Raw genomic sequence first — 22,141 nt, forward strand, 5'->3', positions numbered from 1 at the left:
AACAGAAGTCTTTTTAAATGATTTTCTTGGAATTGCAGCAGACGTGTCATTGAAAATAGATGACTTAATGGCAAGCAAGAGAAGCTCCAATTGTTATCAATCTACATTGAGAAATGATCAAGAAACTCGGATCCTTTGTTGAAGTTTGAGAAACCGGTGTTTGTTTATAGCGGCAGTACAGGATGAATACGTTCCCAGAACGTCTTTCTTTTTCTTTCCTTGAGCAAGTCATTTCCCGGTGCCTAAAATATGGAAGTCACTCAATGATTATTGCCAAATAATTATCCTTCCTCAAGGTATCAGCATTTTTCCTTCTTCTCTGTTAGCACCAGCAGCTCCCTCAAACTCAATTAACATTCTGAATGAACTTGATTTACTGCTTCCAAATTGGCTTTCCCATCTTTCGAGCACCAGGGTGAGCCCTGTGCTAGTCCCCACATCGTCTGCTTCCGTCTGACTGGCAGCCTTGTGACATGGCCGTCCTTACCTCCAGCTGACAGAAAATAAAACCAGACTCCAATTTGAGAATGGCAGAACAAAGAATCAATTTTAGGTCCAAATCCTCCACCTCCATGTTTATTTACTAATCAGTATGACCTCGTCAGAATTTTTGCACTGTTTTTATGGTATCAATACACATGGTTTAAAGCCTTTCCAAATATAAACATAAGGGTTCTTCTTACTATGTTAATTATCCCCCGTTATCAAATTAATGTTGAACAAAATAAATCCTGGATGACATGATAAAAAAAAAAAAAGACAGGGCATAGAACCTGAAGAATGGGTCTTTGCACCTCAAATCCACTAAAGAGTTGCTATTCATCTTTAGATGAATGGATCAGTCTTTTGTTTGTGTTCTTAGGATATGAAAAGACAATAGTACTATTTCTCATTTCTCGGGTGCAGGAATCATAAGAAGCCTGTGGCACTGTTCTCTCGAGAATATTTAGTTTTCTACTTAGGACTTTACAGCTTTTAAAACTCGCCTTCTAAGCCAAGTATGCTGGTGTAGTCCTATAATCCCAGCTACTTAAGGGTCTGAGACCAAAGGATGGCAGCATTGACGCTATGCAGTGTAGCTTGGTGACACTTCCCTTACAATAAAAACGGCCAGAGGTGTGGCTCAGTGAGAGAGTATTTGCCTAGCATGCACGAAGTCCTGGATTCACTCTCGGTCTCTAATACCTACCAGGAAACACTGCGAGGGACGAGAGCAGGAGATTTGAACTCAGGCATGTGCAACAGCTGCTCTGACCACTGAGGGATGTCCCTAGCCCAGCACACTACTTTGAACCACGTCTCTGTTAGATGGATGTTTGATTTCAGGAGTTTGTGTTTGTTTCTTTAGAAAACTAATGGTACAACAAAACATTGCACATACCTATAGCTATTTCTCTTGGATTAAATTTCTAGAACAGGCTTATAAAAATAGTATTTTAAATAAAATTTTCATTGTTAAACAACAACAACATTATACAAAATCATGACTTATCTTTCTCTTTGGCAATGTTTGGTTAAGAATAAATTTAAAAAGAAACAGAAGGCTTCCTGGGGAAGTGGGGTTTGTGAAACCGGCAAATGTCTGTTTCACCTGTTCTGGTGAGAGGGGATGCTGCGGGTCCATGCAGCAGGAAGAACCATCTAATGACACAGCGGCTTGTGCTTTTGCAGTGTAGTCAGCAAATGTGGAAAACTGGTGGCCAGGAAAAGAGTGGTGCCAGTCACACACATCATTCGTGGAATCCGCACAACCGCAAGTCCACAAGAGCCCACCGAGAACCCCGTGCCGGTGTTGCCCTCACCAGCATGACACCTGTAGTTTCTATTGATGGGGGTTGGACTTCAACATTCAATTTATTAGCCACAATTTTCAGGATCGAAGAGTGTCAGCCAGAGGTCAGCCCGTTCCCATGGAGAGATGGCACTTAGAATCGCCGAGGCAGGCTCTTGCAGCCAGAAGCTCTGGGACAGTTGTCAGGGGATGGAAATGACTCAGACACGGGGAGCAGCAGGCAGCTTTTCCTTAGGCTGCAATCCACTGTGTGTTTCAGGCTGATGGCAACAGTTGGAAGGAAAAGGAAGGGGAGGGGGGAGAGTGCTTCAAATCAGTGTCTACCTAAATTCAGATAAACCTCTCCTAAAACACACACCGACTAAGCAGAGCCATCTGGGGGACTGATTTTACGAAAGCTTTTGAGAATTCTTGAGGTCAGAAACAACAGGCCAGTGGAACTCTGTTTATATCGACATCTTTCCGTTGTGGATTCCCATCCATTCATCCTTTTCCTTGGCGTGGGTTTGGGGACAGGGAAATGCAGAGTAGGGAGAGGAGAATCACCACATGCTCTGTCTGGGAGTCTGTTCTCAAAACAGTGGTTAAGTGCTCCTTTGTCATTGTCAGAGCAGTTGCTCTTAAGGTTTGTTGAGTCACAGGATGTTTTAAAAACACAGTTGTGACCAACTTTCCCTTCTAAAATTCCTTAAAACATTTCCCTTTCTCTAGCACAAGAGGACTTTTTTTAAACGTTGTCAGTATCTCTAAAGAAGCCCTTAAAGTCATCCATCTTCATTCTTTATAGGCTTTCGAGTCCTCATACTTTCTGAGTTACCAGCTACTTTCTAAGTGAAGCATCCCTTCCCCACCCCTTCAAAACCAGCACTTCCTCCACCTGGCCATCCTTACATCACTATCCCTTCTGGAGCCAGGCCACACTGTGAATACTCAAGCTCTGCCTTTTCTCTCTTACATCCATGTCAGATAAAATGGCTCCTGTTTCCACACTGCATTTCTCAAGGAATTATGGACAGCTATTCTGTCCTGTGTGAGTCTTCCCTTTAGTACCACTTGTGTACATTCTCAGTAGGTGTCTCAACTAATCACTCATTCATAAATATTTAATGATAATACTGTGCACCAGATAAGTCTCCAACAGGAAGTGAACTGTATCTACACTGAGCATAACTTGAGCATAGGAGACCTCATAACCCACCCCCTCAGTGATGCACTTCCTCAAGCAAGGCCACACCTACTCAAACAAAGCCACACCTCCATATAGTGCCACTCCCTAGGAGCTTATGGGGGTCAACTGCATTCAAACACCAAACATATTATTCGTACAAATAGAATCTGGTTCCAGGCATCTGTTCTGGTCAGCTCGCCTGTAACTCCACCCCGAGAGCTCCCACAACCTCTTCAGGCCTCCGAGGGCACTGCATTCATGTGCACAAACCCACACACAGCTTACTTCCTGTTGCCTATGGATCAAGATGCAGAACTCTCAGTTATTTCTCCAGCACCATGTCTAGATGCTTGCTGCCCTGCTGTCTGCCATGATGATAATAAACTAAACCTCTGAAACTATAAGCCACCCCAATTAAATGTTTTTCTTTATAAGAGTTGTTGTGGCCATGGGGTCTCTCCACAATAGAAACCCTAAGACAATATGCATTCATAATAGCTAGTCATCTGCATTTCCTCTTTTATATTTTTAGAGGTATGTATGTTTACTTTGATCACATATTGTTATTTGTGATTATCTAGTCTATCTTCAGTGTTTTTCCTTATTTTTGCAGTCAAAAGTTTTAGATTCACATATGAAAATATTCAATATTTATCTTTTTTCTTTTGTTTATTTTCCTTAGCATAGTGTTCTCTAATTCATTTATTGCAAATGAAAAGATCACTTCCTCTTTATAGGTTGACTAGCATAGTATACCAAATTCTCTTTATCCCTTCATCCCATGATGTACGTTTACTTTGACCATAAAAGTTGGCTATTTATTTCAAGTATAATCTTACTGTGTTGGCCAGTCTGGCCTAGAACTCATGATTCTCTTGCCTCAGACCCTCCAATGATGGCACTGCAGGAGCGCGTCCAGAGTTCTAGCTCGTTATTTTGCACATCACAGCGTGGGGGCATAGAGATCTTGACAGACATCTCTACGTCTCTATACATTGATGTCAAGGTGTCAGGTGAATAACAAGAAGAGGGAACCCTGGAGCTTCTGTTAGCTCTGCTGTTAGTGTGCTGAGGACTTTACAACTGTTGTATGTGATGACTGTGCTAATTCTCATTCCCAAAAATAGTAAATACGGATCCTTTCTGCCATATTCTCTGAGCAATTCTTTGGTCTTTATAATACCCATCCAAAACCATTTGAAATGAAACTGCTTTGTGGTTTTCATGTGGCTGGAGTTGGAGCTACAAGCAGTTGTAAACTACTTAGCATTGATCCTGGGAACTTAACTCGGGTCCTTTGAAGGAGTAGCATGTGATCTTAGTTGCTAAACGATCTTTCCAGGTATTCGAATTTTTCATAACTTATTTCAGTAGTGTGTGTGTGTGTGTGTGTGTGTGTGTGTGTGTGTGTGTGTCCACACATGCACACTTGGTATTATCTGTCAAGTGTGGTGCCCACTCAGAATGTAAGATTTTACTTACTTTCGACGAATGTTGAATTTTCAGCTTTTAATATAAATGTGCGACTGTGAAAAGAGCCCTCCAAATGTCACTTTTCTTAAATTCAGAAATTCAAAAAGTGCTAAGCCTGGGCTGGAGAGATAGCTAGGTGTATGTGAGCACTCGCCACTCAGGTAGGTGCTCTTGCTCATCTTGAAGAAGATCTTCAATTCGCAGCACACATGGGCATAGACACACTCAACTGCAGCCCCAGCAGTGGGCATGAGAAAGACAGAAGGATGGGAGGGCTTGTTGGCCAGTCAGCCAGCCTAGGTCAAAAATGACAAGCTTCATGTTCAATGAGCTCATGTCTCAGGGAAAGGGTAGAGAGTCATAGAGGAAAACATCTAACATGCTCCTCTGATCCTTTCATATGCACACACACATGTGCACCCCACCCCTGTGTGCACACACAAGCATACTAGCAACAAGTATGGCTAATCATTACCTTGACATCTGTTGTAGTATAATGTTCGATTTACAGCTGACTTTATCTTGACATTGAGGTTTTATGACTAATTGAGTGCCCTAATTAGTTTCTCAGGATTAGGTGTTAAACTCTTACTCCTTATCTGTTTTTACCCCAGAGTAAAACTTAATCAAGCAGTCATAAATTGAGTAAGCTGTATTTGTTGTACTAGCATCAACAAAATTAAATATCCATCAAAAGGCCTGTTAAAGAAGTGATAGCATATGATTTCAATGAGATATTAATTTGCCATTTAAAATCGTTAATTTTAAAAGTGCCTGTACATACAGAAAGGACTTAAAATATAATGTAAACTGAAAAAAAACCCATTAGAACGCATTTGTGGAAGCAGGATGTAACCATAGTGATATGTTTAAATAAGAAATGTTTGGAGATTATAAGTGAATTTTGAGGGAACTTTGATTATGCCTTATTTTGGAAGCTACATGAATATTGGATTGAATTACTGCAATCTAAAGAAGTATAAACGTTTATTAGAATTTGAACTACTCAAACTTCCATGGTGAAAAAGTAACACACAGCTTGCCTATTGCCACAGCAAATAAACCTTGTTTCTCGCTGGAAGCATCTCATGTGACTCTCAAAGGGGGCCCTGACTTCTGTTGTCTGTGTTACCTGGGAACCATTTAATTGACAAATAATCCATAGAGCAACAAAAGCAAAAGCAACAAGGCAAAGCTGCACAAATTTCACTATTCTGACACATCTTGATTTTTATGTAACTTCTTTCCATTTCTCATGCGAATGTGTATTTTCACAGCTGATTCTTTGCATTTCCCACATGCTTTATTTTCAAGTTTTCTTTCTTATGAATTCATGTCTCTCTTAACTGCTACATAAAAGAAGCATTGATAAGTAAAAATCACACGACCCTTTGAGTTACTGCAAAGCAAAGATATAAGAGTTCTGACCTTGCTTTGTCTGCTGACAGAGAGCTTTATGACTTTGTATATAAGAATGCTATCCCCAGGTTTCCATTTGAGTAGTAACATGATAACACCAAAAGCAAGGGGAGCTAGGTTTTAGATGACAACACATCATTTAATATCCACTTATTTTTCCTACAGGGAAATTCAGGCCTGGGATTCAGTATTGCTGGAGGGACAGATAATCCCCACATTGGAGATGACCCTGGCATATTTATTACGAAGATTATTCCTGGAGGTGCTGCAGCAGAGGACGGGAGACTCAGGTAAAGACTGGAAGCGTGAAAATGACTGCTTCGGGGAGTCACACTGGTACCTTTGGAGAATGAGAATTCTGTAAAACTCTGGACTTTGAAGGTTATCAAAGCTTTCTGTAGTAACTCTGCAAACCTGTCCCCACTTGCTGAATTTCAAGTCATATTTAATTTATGCATGTTGGGAACTATCAAATGTGACATTGGATCAGATAGCAGGGGAGGGGTTATAGATATAGCTTTGATCCTCATGGGGCACTCTGTCTACTTGGAAAGAGTGATAATCTTAATTAATGAGTCAGCAATATAGTATCTAGAATCAACACCATACCTAGTGTTAGGAAATCGTGCTACTACAGACATGGATACAAAAGCCTTCGTAGGGTGTTCTGTGGATGCTTATAGAGAGTCAGAGAAACTGTCATATTGGAAGATTCTAGATCTTAAAATATAATTGGATAAGGTCTTAAGTAAGTGCATCAGTCTAAGCTGGAACGTGGGAAAAGAGCAAATTATCTGCGAGAACAGAACAAAAGCAGCTCGCTTTGGGAGAGGCCTGTGCTGAGTTTAGGGTGGAGCAGAGTCAAGGTAGCACCCGGGAAAGAGCAGAGGCTGCTGGAGCATAGGCCCTGCTCTGTTAGAACCTAGAAATAAGTTGTGGAAATAGTAATCACCCACACAGAGCAATTAATAAATAATATAAAATGCAATCGGGAATTAAAAACAACCTCTAAAACGCCAAAAGAAATAAGGGCTCAGAAGCTAATGGAAGTCATCCTACAAATAGTTTATATATTATATAATACATAATAATGTATAATATATAATATGACCCTACCTGATTAAAGATCCATGTAGGCCAAGGATATTCAATTATATCAATAGATTTTTTTATTATTTTTAAACAAAATCTTACAGTATAGGCAAGGATGCCCTCACATTTGTGGTACTCGTGCCTAAAACTGCCAACTGCTGGGGTTATAATAACATGCCACTATACCTGGTTATATCTTTATATCGTCTATCACGTAGACATAAGTGGCTTAGTCAATGCTTTCCGAATGGATACCTTTGATAGTAATAAATAGGTAGAGAAGAAGAAAGGGAAAATTGATATGCATGATAGGGAGGATGTTAAAGGAGGAAATTTATGAGGCTCATTAAAGAGTATAAGGGAGATTTTTCAAGAAGGGTTACTAGGGTGCAGAACTTACAGCAGGAAAGGGAAGAAGGATGGATACCTGAATGCAGCAACAATGACTGTGGCCATGTAGCTAAGGATGGGTGAAATATCAAGAAAGAAAATATCTTGGGAAAGTATCAGCTGTAAGACAAATTCTGGCTAAAAGAACAAGATCCTGGCTGAAGGCAGGCCACAGTAATAAGATATTAAAGGGCGGAATGTAATAGCAGGGAGAAGAAAGTTTGCCAAATTGATTCAGGACAATTCTCTCTGAAACTGGACTGAGTGGGCTAAACCCAAACCTCGTGGTCAAGGCCTCAAAGGAAAAAGCTAAGGGAAGCCTTCTTCGGGTTTGGTAAAGAAGTTAGTATGGCTGATAGTGAAGACAGGTCCTGTAGATAAAGACAGTGTTGGCCAGGATGGCGTCACACTGGGAAGTGTGACCTGAGCACCAGGAGTACAAATGTCACACCCTGGTTCAATCTGTTCTCATTACACATGAATAACCTGTTCTGCTATTTTCCCTTTGAAACAGGCAAAGTCACGTGTTCCCTGTCAGACTGTTCTGATGCAGGGGTTTCATTAGATAGCTGCATCTTTCCAGCTGGGTGAGGAAAGCTGCATTTTTTTAAGGCTCATTTGCCTGTGGTTTCACCCAGAAAAGATTTCCATATGAAATGCATGCTTTGTGACAATTGAATTTCCAAGTTGATCTCCATGATTTTCAGAGATGGAATATCCATATTGAGCAGTGAGAGGTTTGAAACATGAAGTGCAATTTTCTAAGTCAAGAGGAGACTGTGTTTGCTAGGGTTGGATCCTATATAGGCTCCATTTCATGTGTTTAGACTTGAGCTGGGTATGCTGATTTATGCCGATAATCCCAGCACTTGAGATGCTGGTGCAGGAGGATTGCCATGAGTTTGAGGACAGCCTCCACTAAAAGGTGACTTTTAAAGGTATAGCCAGGCCAGCCTAGGCTACAACATGAGATGCTACCCCAAGGATGGTGGAACAGGCCAAAAAGAAACCAAACTGGTTATGGGAATGATACTTAAGAAATCAGTGGGCCTCAACTGTTTCCCATCTGAAAGAGAAGGGCTGTTCACCTCCTGGTAAATGCTGCCTCTGGGTTTGGGATGTAACAATTCCTTTGCTACCCACTTGCTCTGAAGTTAGGAATAGATATCCGCAATTCTGAGACAAATGGCTCCTGTTGCCTGAAATCATGAGTGGAAATCTCATGAAAACTTAATACCACAATTAAGTTGCATAGAATCCTGAAAGGCAACATTTGTAGAACCTTCATTATGCGTGGAACATTCATATTTATATCTTGATCTACAATTTCCTTTATTCTGATTTCTGTTCATTGGTCCTTATTCTGCTCTCCCAGGTTGTGTGTGATTTTCACCTCCCAGGGTTGTGCATTGAAAAATCTGAAAATTTCTGTCCTAATTTCCTCCCTTCAACAATAAGATATACCTAGTCCTTAATCTAGAGTACATCCTTTGTCTATATGAGAGAGCTCTTGGGTCTCCCCCTTCATTTTGACAGATCCTTCAAATATTACTAAGGCTGCTTTCTCCCATACTCTTGACTGATGTTCAAAGACATCTATCACCAGAAAATCTGGCTTATGGTTTAAATATCAATTATTAAAATTGGAGAGGAAACCAAGTCCAAGACTCTCACTTTACGGAGGTTTAAATATAGATTATTAAAACTGGGAAGGAAACCAAGTCCAAGACTCTCATTTTATGGAAGAGGAAAGTGAAGCTAGGAATAAAATGTTTGACATAAAACATCAAAATGGCCTGACTCAAATCATGAGCTGTCTGAAGCACTGTCAAGAAAGAATGATACACAGGTCCAAACCAATGCGCTGTAAGCATTTTCTCAGCATGAAAGGAGCAGTGTGTAGGGCTGCTGTGACAGGCTCCAGGAGTGCTTTGTTTGGCACTAGTCCTGAGGAAACTGAGATCCGCCTGCCTCTGCCTCCCGAGTGCTGGGATTAAAGGCGTGCGCCACCGCCGCCCGGCCCCCCTTTCATTCTTTGTGTCCTTTCTAAGTTTCTTGTTCCTATCTTTTTGAGTCCTCTTTTCTACTGGTTATATCATGACATGATATTTAAAGTCACTTTAATAATGAAAATGATATCATTTTAACTTGCTAGATATATAGTAAGTGTCTAAGTAATGATTAAATAGGAATATGTATATCTGCACATGTGTGTGCACACGTGTGTGTGTTTCTGGAAATCATACAAACATGAGAAACTTTCTTTTACATGCTAAACTAAACCCAAAGTAGTGCAGTTGTACAGGTTTAAAGCCTATGTAAATTGAGAAGTAGACTTCTCCCCAGTTAAACCAGACTCCAAACTGAGGTTTAGTCTCATTGGTTCTCCCAGAAAACAGTACAATATTTAAAATAAGAGTACCTGGGTTTCATAACTATGTGGTCTTTGTCCCTTTGAAGCCATCCATTTTCTGGTTGCCTCTCTTGACATGTGCACATTTGACATATGGCCATGGAACTCAAAAAACTTATGGAGAAGGTTCCATGGAGGAGTAGATCCATGAAGGCATTGGGTAAAATGTGAGACTCCCAAAGTAACTCAGTTATCTGCAAACCCAGAAACTCAGCAGAACACTTAGCTTGAGACCCAAGCCTTCAAAAGCTAAGAATAAACACAGTGCTAGGAAAACTCATAGTATGACACCGGCCCCAGTGTCCAAAGCCTTGTACAAATTCTTTGCTTAGACCAATAGTGGTGGAGCAAACATTTCTCAAAATACGTTGTCTTTATTCTTCATGCTCATATATATACAGTGGTAACCAGTAGTGGATTTCTATGTATCCTTTCCAGGTATTTAATTAAGAGTAAGATGGAACTTTGAAGAATTTACTAGAGTCTGGTATTTTGCCTTCTAGAAGCAGTCGCTGTGATTGGATAGCATTCCTTGGCTTTAAAAATTAAAATGTGGTGGAAAGGTCATTAATTTTCTTTTAGGGAAAAAATAGATACATTTCCATCTTCTGAAGAATGTGTTTTATTTCTGTCCTTGTATCTAAAAGTTAAAATGCCTTCAGTGTCGTCTGATGTCCCGAGATTGCCAATGACCAATTTTGACATGTCTTCCTAGGGAAGCGCTATCACACAACATCCTTTTCTTGGCCATGCAGTGTTGACATTTTACACAATGGTGCATTTATTAAACCTGTCCACAGCATAAAAACAAAGTGCAGAAGAGGGCTGCTTGCCAGTTTCCTGACAAAGTGACAAAATTTAATCTCCTAGCCCTCAACACAATCATTTCTATTTCTTGACAGAATGAAAAAAAAGTGTTATTTTCTTTAGGTCTATTGCTTCATTTATTAGCTCTATGTCTGCTTAGAAGCAAGGGTGCTTATAAAAGCCAAGACAATGTGCATGTTTATTTCAAACAGTAATATTAATTTAATGTGCTGAGATCACACCCTACTGACGAGTTGAGTAGAATGTATTCCCTATGTGTAAACTGCAACATCATCTTTCTTTCTGTCCTGAAACAGTCATACTCTTGTGGTCTCATCGATTCATATTCATTAAGTCACAAATTATTTAAGATAAGAACATGTGAAAAAGGAAAGGAAGGAAGGAAGACTGAGGGAAACAAAGAAGGGGAAAAGACAGAAATAAAAAGGTTAATGAATAAAGATTGGTAATCACGGGAAAGTGAAGATATCATGTTACTAGAAACCGAGAAAATAAACCTCACATTGAATTTTTGTCTGAAACATCACAGGCACAAAGTTGGACAAAGCGAATCTTCTGGCTTGATAGTGTGAACCTCATATTGACGAACACACTTTCAGGCAGTCTAAGGAAGTAAAACATGGCCAGCAAGTGAAATAATATAAGAGATCACTTATCACTGGAGTGGTCTCTACTTTGCAGTTCCATGCGTGTCTGTGATTGCAGATAGGAACTTCATGAGTCATCCTGTACACCATTTCAGTTTTTACCGAAAGTCAACCAGTTATGGTATTCACATAACTATGATCAGACTGAATTTTCCATTCCAACGTGGAGACTTTGGGTGGCTTCGAAGTTAAGCCAACTTTTCCTTCTTTGTTATTCTGCTGTCAAAGCAGGTCACAAACCCAGCTGTGACTTTGAGCAGAAGATCCCATTGAGGAGGGAGTCCTCTGTTCACGGCATGTGGTACCAGTGGCCGCCTTAGAAGGGGCAATGGCGGGAACTTCAGATGACTCACAGATGGTCCCCTTCCATCTCTAGCCACAAAAACATCAAGCAGAGGAAGTGGGAACAGTCTTCTCATTTCTTTGGTTTACCCTCACTCCCTCATCAGTGTTTCTGTGGGGACAACCTACTTGGGAAAGAAAAAAAAACCTGTTTTCGAAACAAACCATGAAGTGACTGTCAACAGGATGTCCCCAGCATTTCAGTATTACATGAGAAAATGTTTAAGTGATAATTCCACCTGCACATCTATGGGGACACCAGGCACCTACCTGTCATCGTTTAGAGCTTCAGAAATGCCCTTAGGATTCCTCCCATTTGACCTCTGACTACGCATTTGGATACGAGATGATTGAACTATTTTTGTGGCAAGCAGGCATTGATTTGTTGCTGTTGTTGTTTTCAGAATGCTGAGTCTCTATATGCCAAACAATGAATCTGTGTCCCTACCTCACACCATATACAAACATTAGCTTAACATGATTCATAAACCGAAATGTATAAGCTAAAACTATGAAGCTTGCCAGGCATCCTGGTGCTTGCTTTTAATCACAGCATTAGGGAGACAAAGGCAGGTGAATCTCTGTGCGTTTAAGGCCACCCAAGTCTACAGAGTAAGTTCCAAAACAGCTAGGGCTATGCAGAGAAGCCCTGACTCAAAAAAATATGAAAATTTAAAAGCATAAGGGTAAATCTTTATGACCTTAGATTAGGCAATGATTTCCTGTTATGTAAACAAAGTAACAAAAAGAAACATAGATAAATCGGACTTCGCCTAAAAACTTTCCTGGTTTTCAAAATACATGGTCAAGGTTAAAAAGCAGTCTTCCAAACCAGGAGAAAAATATTTTCAAATAATATGTCTGACAATTTGATTGTAGCCAGACTCTGTAAGAACTGCTACGACTCAACAATAGAAATGACACAGTGTGAAGGTAGTTGGGCTGCGTCTGTACCAGTTTATTGCCCCTGCTATAACAAGTTGTCGGGGCTTGTGGCTTCAAGTAGTGCAGATATGCCGTGCTGTGACACCACATGTCAGAAGTTCAAAACCAAGCTTCCTAAGGCAAACTGAAGATGTCGACAGGGCATTTGAAGGCTCTCTGAGAGCATCTGTCTTCTTGTTGTTTTTGTTTGTTTGTCTTTATTACATTTTACCCCCGGTTTCTGAAGAGCGCTTGCATCCGTTGCCTCATAAACGCGTCTTCTGTCCTCAAAGCAGAGCAGTTCAAGCTGCCTTCGTGATACCCTCTCTATAACTCCTCCTACCACATCCTTTGATAAAGACTCCACGATTGCGTTGGACCTGTTCTGTTCTGTGAACATGCTGGGTAAAACCACTGTATTATATACCCTAAGAAAGAGAAAAGCTTGTAAATTATACCCCCACTAAAACTTTCATTATAAAACCTACTCTGCCGTTCTTTTTTGCTATTTACAAATAGCTTCCTTATGTTGTCCGCTGAAACCTATGATTCACTGCTGTTCTTTTTTAACTTATTTTTTTTTTACTATTTAAAACAGTTTTTAAATTTAAATATATTTTGAGCATTTCCTTCCCATCCCTGGAGCTCAACGAGATCCTTTCCTCCTCCTTATTCACCCAAATTTAAGCTCTTTCTCAACAATAGCACGTCACCTTCACCGAGTTCTTGAGTCCTTTGTACCAGGGAGAGCACACTTCGGTTCAGGCTCCATATCTATATAAGTAGCTTTATATACACAAGTGTACCATATATTATTTCCTAAACATGCCAGCAGGTATTTGACCTTATGCCCCAGATATTAAAATGCCAACACTCTAGGTACTATCCAATAGGTAGCATTTCTGTTTCCAAAGTAGAAAATAAATTGCTATGTTCCTTTAAACATCAGAAGGATTGACCCAGAGTATCTCATGAAATCTACTTATCTAATTAGACTAAAGGAAAATAACAGACTAGTCTATCACCTCCTTGCAGAGGGATGATGGGTTGCTAAGTTGCAGATACAATGTATATATCTTTTACATTGGCTTCTGAAGCCCTAAGCGTCTGACTCAGTTCTAGCCCATGCTGTAATCATAGGGAGAAATGCCTGGCATTGCCTTTTCATCTACAACTAGCTCTGAGTAAAAGCTAAAAGAACCTTCTGCTAATCTATGGAGACCCTCCATAACTAAAAAGGCCCTAAGAAGGTTCCAGAACCTTCTTCACCATAGCATCTTTATCCATAAAATGATCACTGTGGAAGAACTTGAAGAGTATTTTATTTCATAATTATATTCTAGATGTCTGGTGATTGTTGCAAATCTGAGAAGTTCAGAATATTATTACCATGGCCAAGAAATTAAGGTATTTTTTCCAGAATGAATTTCCAGTTCTCATAAGACCTAGTCCTTAAGGCATTTTTTATAGGCAAGAGTTGATTTTAAGTTTACACATCATGCCACTAATTCTTATTTATTTCCAATAACATCTCAAGAAGGCATGTTGCCATTCCTGAAAGTGTGACGTCACTGCAAATGAGTTTAACAGTTAGATGCTAAAATCATAAAAGTGTTAGAGCTACTGGCTCTCCTCTCCCACTGGAATAAAAAACAAATAGAGCCAAGGCAAGGCAGTAGTTAAACTGACAAGAACAGATTTATTTGAGAACTATTGCAATAGGGGAAAACAGACTTCAATATAGAAATGGGATCGTGTCTAAATCCCACACAGAGAAATGGTGATTTACAGACAAGGAGTAGGGTCATGTTTGGTAGACAGAAAATTGATATGAGAAGGCACTGGGGTAAGAGGAGAGAGGCTTGCTAAATTGACCTAGCAGGATTATTTCTGAAGGCTCTGGTGATCAGATACCAGATTGAGAGATTCTTCCTAAGCTGCTTTGGCAGGATTCTTGCTAAAAACAGCCACGCAAATCTAACAAGGGTGGACCCTGAATCCCAAGGTCAGAGCCTCTGTGAGAAGAGGCTCACTAAAGTTCACTTAGGGAGAGGACTTCAGCTCCCCTGAGGCTATAGTATGGTAAGTACCAGGTCGACTCCAACGTTGGTGGAAGGTGAGGCAAGGGTCAAAAGAAGTCTCGCATGGTCTTCTGAGCTATTGCAAGCCAGACAACTTGGGTACTGGGTACCCCTCATCCTCTGTGACATCTGTTATATGATCTACCCTACCCGTAACCTCCACCTCACCAGGGAAAACAAATTATACTTTAGTTTCGCAGAGAAGGTGACGTTGAAAGTCACAAATGTTACACCAGTAATTTTCAGCATCTGGAGAGCACTCTCTGTTCACAGCCCCTCCCCAAACACATCTTCCTTCTTTCCCTGAGAAGGCCCTTTAAAAATGTACATGGTGTTACATACCAAAGCTCCACCTACTTCTTAACATAATTTCTTTGGGGCCCTTTGGAGCCTAGTATTGTGAGCCAGGCTGGCATGATTAGCTCTGTGGATATGAACTCGGGAGGAGTTCACATAGCCACCAAAGCACAGTCCAATCCTTTGGCTTAGCAATTCCCAGCTATATCTACTTGGCTTTGATAGGAGCAAACTCAAGGGATCTGCTTGGCCTGAGTTTATGGATTCTTCTTACAAGGACCATGAATATTAATCCCATAAATGATAACTGGAAAGTATGATGCAGGAAATATGCTCCTAGTTTTCAGGCCCAATAGAACTAAAATTAATAGGTACATATATATGTTGCCTTTAGTGCTATTGGCTTCTAGGATTACTTGTATTGAGTTTGCAATGTTTATTCCTCTGTCATCTTAATGATACCTAAATTATTTGCTTTAGATGACTGCCATTTTATTGACAAATACATCTTAGGAAAGAAAATGTGAGACTCTTTAAGTCCCCTTAATACAGCAGTATTCTGTGTATCTAATGTTCTCTTGTTCATTCATTAGTCTACTCATTCTAACACCCAGTACTGCATCTTATCCATAGTAGAAGCTTAAATCTAATCGGAGCAGTCTTTCTCTTATTACAAACACCTCACTATGCTCATGTACTTATAAATGGCTGAGACTCAAAGTCTGCCCACTTCTTGCCCAGTATAGCATGTAGCTACAGTTATTTGAATATGATTAACTGGGCATATACTTAAGAATCTATGGACACAAAACCCTACCAATATTCAAGCCACAATATTAAAACTTAAAGCACTAGGTATAGAGAGATGGCTCAGAAGTGAGAGCATGTTCTGCTTTTGTAGAGGACCCAAGTTTGGTTCCCAGCACGCACATCAGATGGCTTAGGGACACCTGTCACCCCAGCTGCAGGAAACTCAACACTCTCTTGTAGTCTACTGAGGCACCTGCACTAATGTGAATATACCCTCATGCAGACACACATGCATGCAAGCACATACACACACACACACATGCACACACTTAAAACAAAAATAAATTTTTAATAAATGTATTTATCAAAGTGGCATGTAAATCATCTTATGAGAAAATGGCTGATTGGTGTGGATTGCAATCTAAGTCATTTATCAACCCGGTATCAGAAGATAATAAGAATCCAATAACTTTGTGTTTGAAGATAATTATGTAAAGTACTTCATGCTTCTTGCAGAAACCTTTGAAAATACAAGTATTTCACAAGTTAAAAGCATTAATAATCCCATCACCAATCAATTTATTGTATTCTCACATTTAAGTATGTGATTTCATTTTAACTTTTCTTTTGTTGTGTATATGTGTGTGTGTTATACTCTTTGTGTTATGTGGTATGTATGGTGTATGTACTTACCACTGTAGGTATATGATTGTACACTTGGTTCTGTGTGTGTCTGTGAGTCTGTGTATGTGTGTGTCTCTGCGTAATCTGTATGTGTGTGTATGCATGCATGTGTGCATATATATGTGTGCGCAAATGTGTGTTATGCTGTATGTGTTACATTGTGTTGTGGTATATGTACTTACAACTGTGGGTATTTGAATGTGCACGTGTGTGTGTGTGTGTGTGTGTGTAGGATAAAGACTGACATTCGTTACCTTTCTCATTCACTCTCTATGTTTAATTTTGAGACAAGGCCTCCGGTAAAGCTGAACTACATGGCCGAGGCTGAGTGGACACTGTGCTTCAGGATCCCACCCTTCCGTCTCTACCCCCTCCTCAGTACTGAAGAGACATATGATAATGATAAAAATAAATAAAATAATTTTTAAAAAGAAAGAGAAACTTTCCCCCAAATAAACCATCTTCTACAATGAAAGTAACGTTCAGTATTCTTGTTGCTCCAATACTCACTAAGAACTCACAAATATCCTCAGCTCAGTGAGCTAGAGAGTCTGTGGAAACTCATTTTGTCCAAGTTATTCTGGTTATACAAGTTAATGTGGTCATTTGAACATAGACATCAGGACTATGATTTATAATGTAATACACCAGTAATAATTATAATATTGCTATAATTTTGTTTCTTCCTTACCTTCAGTTCATTTCTTTAGTCACTATAGTCCAGTTTTAACAAATCACTAAAGAGAAAGGCAGACAATTTTTTTTTAAAAAAAGTGTTGCTTTATTCTAAAAGATGATGGATTAAAGAATACTTTCTCAGCTTCATGCCCAGGTTGAATAATGAACGTCTGTGTTGACAGGTAACGGCCATTATCTTAGATGCATAGTATGGCCATTCTCAGAGATTCCGGTCACGGCAAATACATGCAAATACAAAATAGTCAGGATGAATCGAGTCAGTGCTTTTGTATTTAAAGAATGAGAGTTAATGGTTCCAGAAAACCCAAAGCTGTGGATAAGATATTTTGAAGAAGCTGACTGTCATCTGTTTCAGTGACATGTCATTGAAGTGGGTAAATCCTTGGATATGATAAATATAAGATGCAAGCAAACATTCATTAAACACACAGAATCTGCCATCTTTGCCCCTCGGCCTCTGTTACGCACAGATTTATTGATATTCTGTTGTGTGTGAGGACACACGGAGCTGGAATCGAGAAGGAACCAGAACCAGGATCTCTACCTTAAAGAAAGACATTCTCTGTCAAGTAGTAGTAGATGTAGAACCAATGGGGGAAGATGTGGCGCCATGGGGGAAGTGTGCGGTGCTCTGAGAGACGGGGCTTGGGAACATCGCCTACCCCAGCCCAGAGTGCTCAAGGGAAGCCTGCAGAGAGGTGGTGTGTAAGCTGAAACACAAGAGTGAGGGGCTGAGACTAGTGAAGTCTCTGGGCCAAGAGAGTTTGTCCAAAGCCTGCAGACAGGCAGGGAAGATGTCAGTGTGATTGGCACCGCAGAGACAGGACAGAATCCCAGGATGAGAAGGATCAGAACAATGTGATTTCCAGGCCAGGAAAACCTTGGGCACCACATTATGTAGCTGTTTTATTTTATTTTATTTATTTTTAAATCTGTCGCCAATGAATTCTGAGACCTCAGGTGTCCCCATGCAGAAAGTGGCTAAGCTGAATCGTTGCTGTATAGTAGCTATGTGGTTGTTTGTAGAGCCTGGCTGAGCTAGCTAGAGCATGCCCAAGGAAGGTGGCTTAAGAAGTGATTACCAAAATACAGATAATCGATGACAACAGCTTGGAATAAGAATCTAGCAAGCATACTGAGAAATGGGTACAAGCTAAAATATGCTTAAAAGGTAAACTTTATAGGCTCCAATTAGAATTTGAAGTAGGATGGAAGGGAAATGCTATGCTTTGAATTTTATTTTTTAAATTATAATTACAGCATTTCTCCCTCAAAACCTCCCCATAATTTTTCTGCTCCCCTTCAAATTAATGGCCACTTTTTGCATGCATATCTGTATACACATATATATATTCCTAAGTATAACCTATAGTCACATAGTATATATAATGCCTATGGTTCTTTATGTAGAGTTGAAGCCTTGTGGATTTTCTCTCTCCACTTTGACTTGCATTGATTCCGTTCATGTTTGGGCAGTCACGCTGGTGTAACTTATGATATGAGGAAACTATTCTCTTTAATAAACCCTCTGTATCTTCTCTGCCCTGGATCCCCGGTCACGCACTTCTGACATGGTTATCTGTGTTTATGTGGAGTATAAGGTCTCATCACAGTGTTGGGATGACTTCAAGTTGAGAAGTGCGGCGAGTGGCGAAGCCTGGAGGGGAGGCGGAGTTGGAACAGAACTCAATGGTTCCATTTTGGGCGACCTTGGGTTTCTGATGTCAGTGAGGAATTTGAGAGCAGATGTTGAGCGGGAAGCTGGACATAAGGGTTTGGAACTGTCAGAAATCTTTCTGGGAGAGAAACTAGGACAATTCCGCTATTGCTCTGTGAGAGAATGAGTAAAAAATAAATGATTTAAGATGACATTCTGAATTATTTTTAACTTCAGGATGTAAGCTGGAGCAGAGCCTTCCTGTTTGAGTAATTTATATTTCCATGACTACTTGACCAGGTTTAGTATTGAAGTTTCAGATCTACAGTTCACCTGCCCAAAGGGGCAGCTGCAGCCACCCGAAGCTCCTTTGTTCACACTCAAGCTCATGCCATTGCTGTTCTTCACTCTCCAGAGAAGAGCATGCACAGAGCCAACCCCCAGAACCGCTATGCTTCATCGCCTAGATATAAGAGAAAAACTGGAAATACTTTTTTTTGCTGATGTGCCATGATTATTTCTTTCATGATGAGCAATGACTTGATGATTAATCCATCCATTAAATAAAAGATTGCTGTTTCCGCCTTGAATAAAGTTGAAGAGCAGTTCTTCACTAGCGGCACTAAAATCATTTTCGTTACAGATTACAGAACTTGAGACCTGTGACCGCTCTTCCCATCCTACCAACTTGTCTGTGTCAATGAACATGATTCCTCAGCATGTAAACCTTTCAAAGTAAAAAGACTCGTTCCTCCACTTCTTTCAGCCTCGATCAATATTCGCCTATGGAACCATGAGTTTTCTTGCTCGTAGGGTTGTCTGTTTGCACACTTACTACTGCTGTTCATGCTGACATCGTTTGGTCTTTTCTGTCACAACTGTCTAGAAAAATCTCAGCCTTGACTTCCAGCCTTCTTCCCCTCTTCCTTTCCCTTCCGTTCACCCTCCGTCTCTCACTCTGCAGCCCAGGCTGGTCTTAAGCATCAGTCATCCTATCTCGGTATCATAGGGACCAGGATTACTCACACATCTCCACATCTGGCTTTCCTATTATAGAGCAGAACGCATTTTATAAAGGGATAGAAAGCTGAAATGCTGAGAGACACTTCAAATGCTCTGGGTCACCACACGTTCATGACGCTGAATATAACACTACCCACACCTGGCCAGGTTTACCTCTTCTTCTACATAGGCATCTCCAAAACCATCCTTTCCCCCATCATTTCCTGGAAATGAATCTAAATCACCCCATACATTACAAAAGAAAAGCTGAAACCATCTAAAGGAGAAGTCCCTTGGTGTCTTCTTATAGGTGCAAAGAGCTCATGACACACAAACACACGTGTTCCGCTCTTTTCCTCTTAAGGTAGATCAAGACCCTCTCTGATACTCCAAATACACCAGTTCTTGACTTTTTAAAGACATCATTTGATAACTTAGTTCTAGTGTAGCCTACATATCCAAAGCCAGCCTTTCTTCCGGTCATTCTCAAGATATTCAAATGATTTATTTATAGGTGTTATTTTTTCAGAAAAGGCACAGTTAATAAACAGAGCATGAGCCATGCCTATCAGAAGAACGCTTTGTGCACAGGCTCTCTGTATTTCCTTCGCAATCCTTCCTTGTCGAATTCCAGTTTGAGTCTCTTACAATATCCCAACCAAAAATAACAGAAAACATATCTACTAACATCACCAGTATAGGATACTTAACCAAAGCACGTATAATCTGTTTAATCCTCTTCTTGGACCATGAGTACAGCACTAGGAATAGAGTTCCTAGCTCCTAGTTTCTGATGCTTTTCTCCCTCTGATGAATCCTTTCTACATCTCGACTTTGATCTCCTCTAACAAACTGGTCTTCAACCCTGTAAACAAACAAACAAACCAAACAAAAACCCCCAACTGAGCTCCGTCTTGTATGTTTCAAAATAGCATCTTGTTTAATCCTGAATATAAATATTAGCATTGAATGTTAATTTCTGGCCTTCTGTAAATTGCAAAACACCATTTCTCTATGACATCACTATTTCACGTACCACCAGTGGACAATAATTATATGCTGATTGGAGGCTGTGCTTGCAATAGGAAATCTGAGTGGCAAGATCTGCTTGAGTTATCATTCATTTTCCTCCTTGAACTTATGTTTCTTTTCTACATTCTCTCAGAGTTTTGGCCTGATATTTTTTTAATGTTAGACCTTACACTGCACGCCCAGAGAGTTATATGAAACAAAAATGCATGTATAAATAAAGTGTTACGTTTTCCCAAATTCTCTAGGACTATAAAATTTAAATACTTAAATTTTTCTTTAAGACTAAATTCTTCTGGTTATTATTAATGTACGGCTGATAAAATTACTTCAGTATATTAAATCATCTATCTATAATTCTAAAACAATGAAACGTAATTACGGTAGGAATTTTTGTTTTCAATGAAACAAATAAAACCATATCTACCCAACTTTTCCATTTGAAAAAAGAGATGTATCTAACTAGCGTACTTCTAGAGTTTATGTGAGCAAGAGAAGATGCAGTTGGCCAGTTTCATCAATGGAAAACTGCTAACTGGTCAGAGATAACTACCAGAGACCAGCACAGTTGTCATAGCAGCCATAGAAAAGTTTGTCACTTTAACTGTTCCTTTCTCTTATCTTCTGGAAGCTTCTCTACCCTTGCGGGCAGACACTTTTACTAAGTAATGCCACAAAACTTGTTATTGTAGAACCCTCTGCTCTGTTATGCTCACAAATGAAGTTTCCTTGCCAGTTTTAAGGTCACGCCAAGAAAAGTCCAAATCACAAACAACAGTGGATTGCTTTGGACTCAGAAGAGAAAATTATGAATTTCAATGGACCATATACTGTAAAGTCAGATGATCGTTGTAAGTAAGGGTGCCCTTCTCCTTGCCCTTATCCTCACGCCTCCAACCCCAGGCCTCTGTATTTTTGTCTGTAGCTGAAGAATGATGTAAGAGATCAAGCATATATTTGTAAAGAGAGAGCTGGTTTGCTTTCATGGGATCACAAAATGTCACCAGAAATTTCAAAATATGTCATGAGAGTTCATCACAAAATCAATTTGAGTTTATGTTGTGGAATGTAATTAAGCTTAGGGATAAATGGAGAGTTTGGAAAATATAAAATCACATAAACAATAACAGCTGATTTTTAAAGCTCGAGAAAGGTCAGAGAACAACCTTGCCAATCATCTTCCCTTGGAAATTAGTAGCTTCAGGCAATTTAGCATTATCTGCTGTATAGGGAATTGCTCACAACCTTTGCCAGAATCAAATCAATCCAGTAATTACAGGTTTGAAGTTATGAAGATCTTTGAGCTATCAGAATTCAAATTTGGGCAGCAAAATGATATATATTCCATTACTAACAAGCCCAACTCAGTATTTTCCTGTTAATTCGTTCATGATTTTATTCAATAATACTGTTATTTCACTTTTGATTGAACAAGTATTATAGACTTAGCCCTT

The 22,141-nt window shown here is 39.8% G+C and overlaps 1 protein-coding gene across 1 annotated transcript in view; it reads left to right on the top strand.

Annotated features, from left to right (window-relative positions):
- The window catches only part of Dlg2 (discs large MAGUK scaffold protein 2), a 701,330-nt gene that overhangs the window by 181,831 nt on the left and 497,358 nt on the right, over positions 1-22,141 (top strand). The window contains 1 exon segment of the mRNA XM_038313618.1: positions 6,018-6,142. Coding sequence (XP_038169546.1) covers positions 6,018-6,142 — 125 coding nt within the window.

This window comes from Arvicola amphibius, chromosome 12, assembly GCF_903992535.2.
Source record: "Arvicola amphibius chromosome 12, mArvAmp1.2, whole genome shotgun sequence".
Lineage (NCBI taxonomy): Eukaryota > Metazoa > Chordata > Mammalia > Rodentia > Cricetidae > Arvicola > Arvicola amphibius.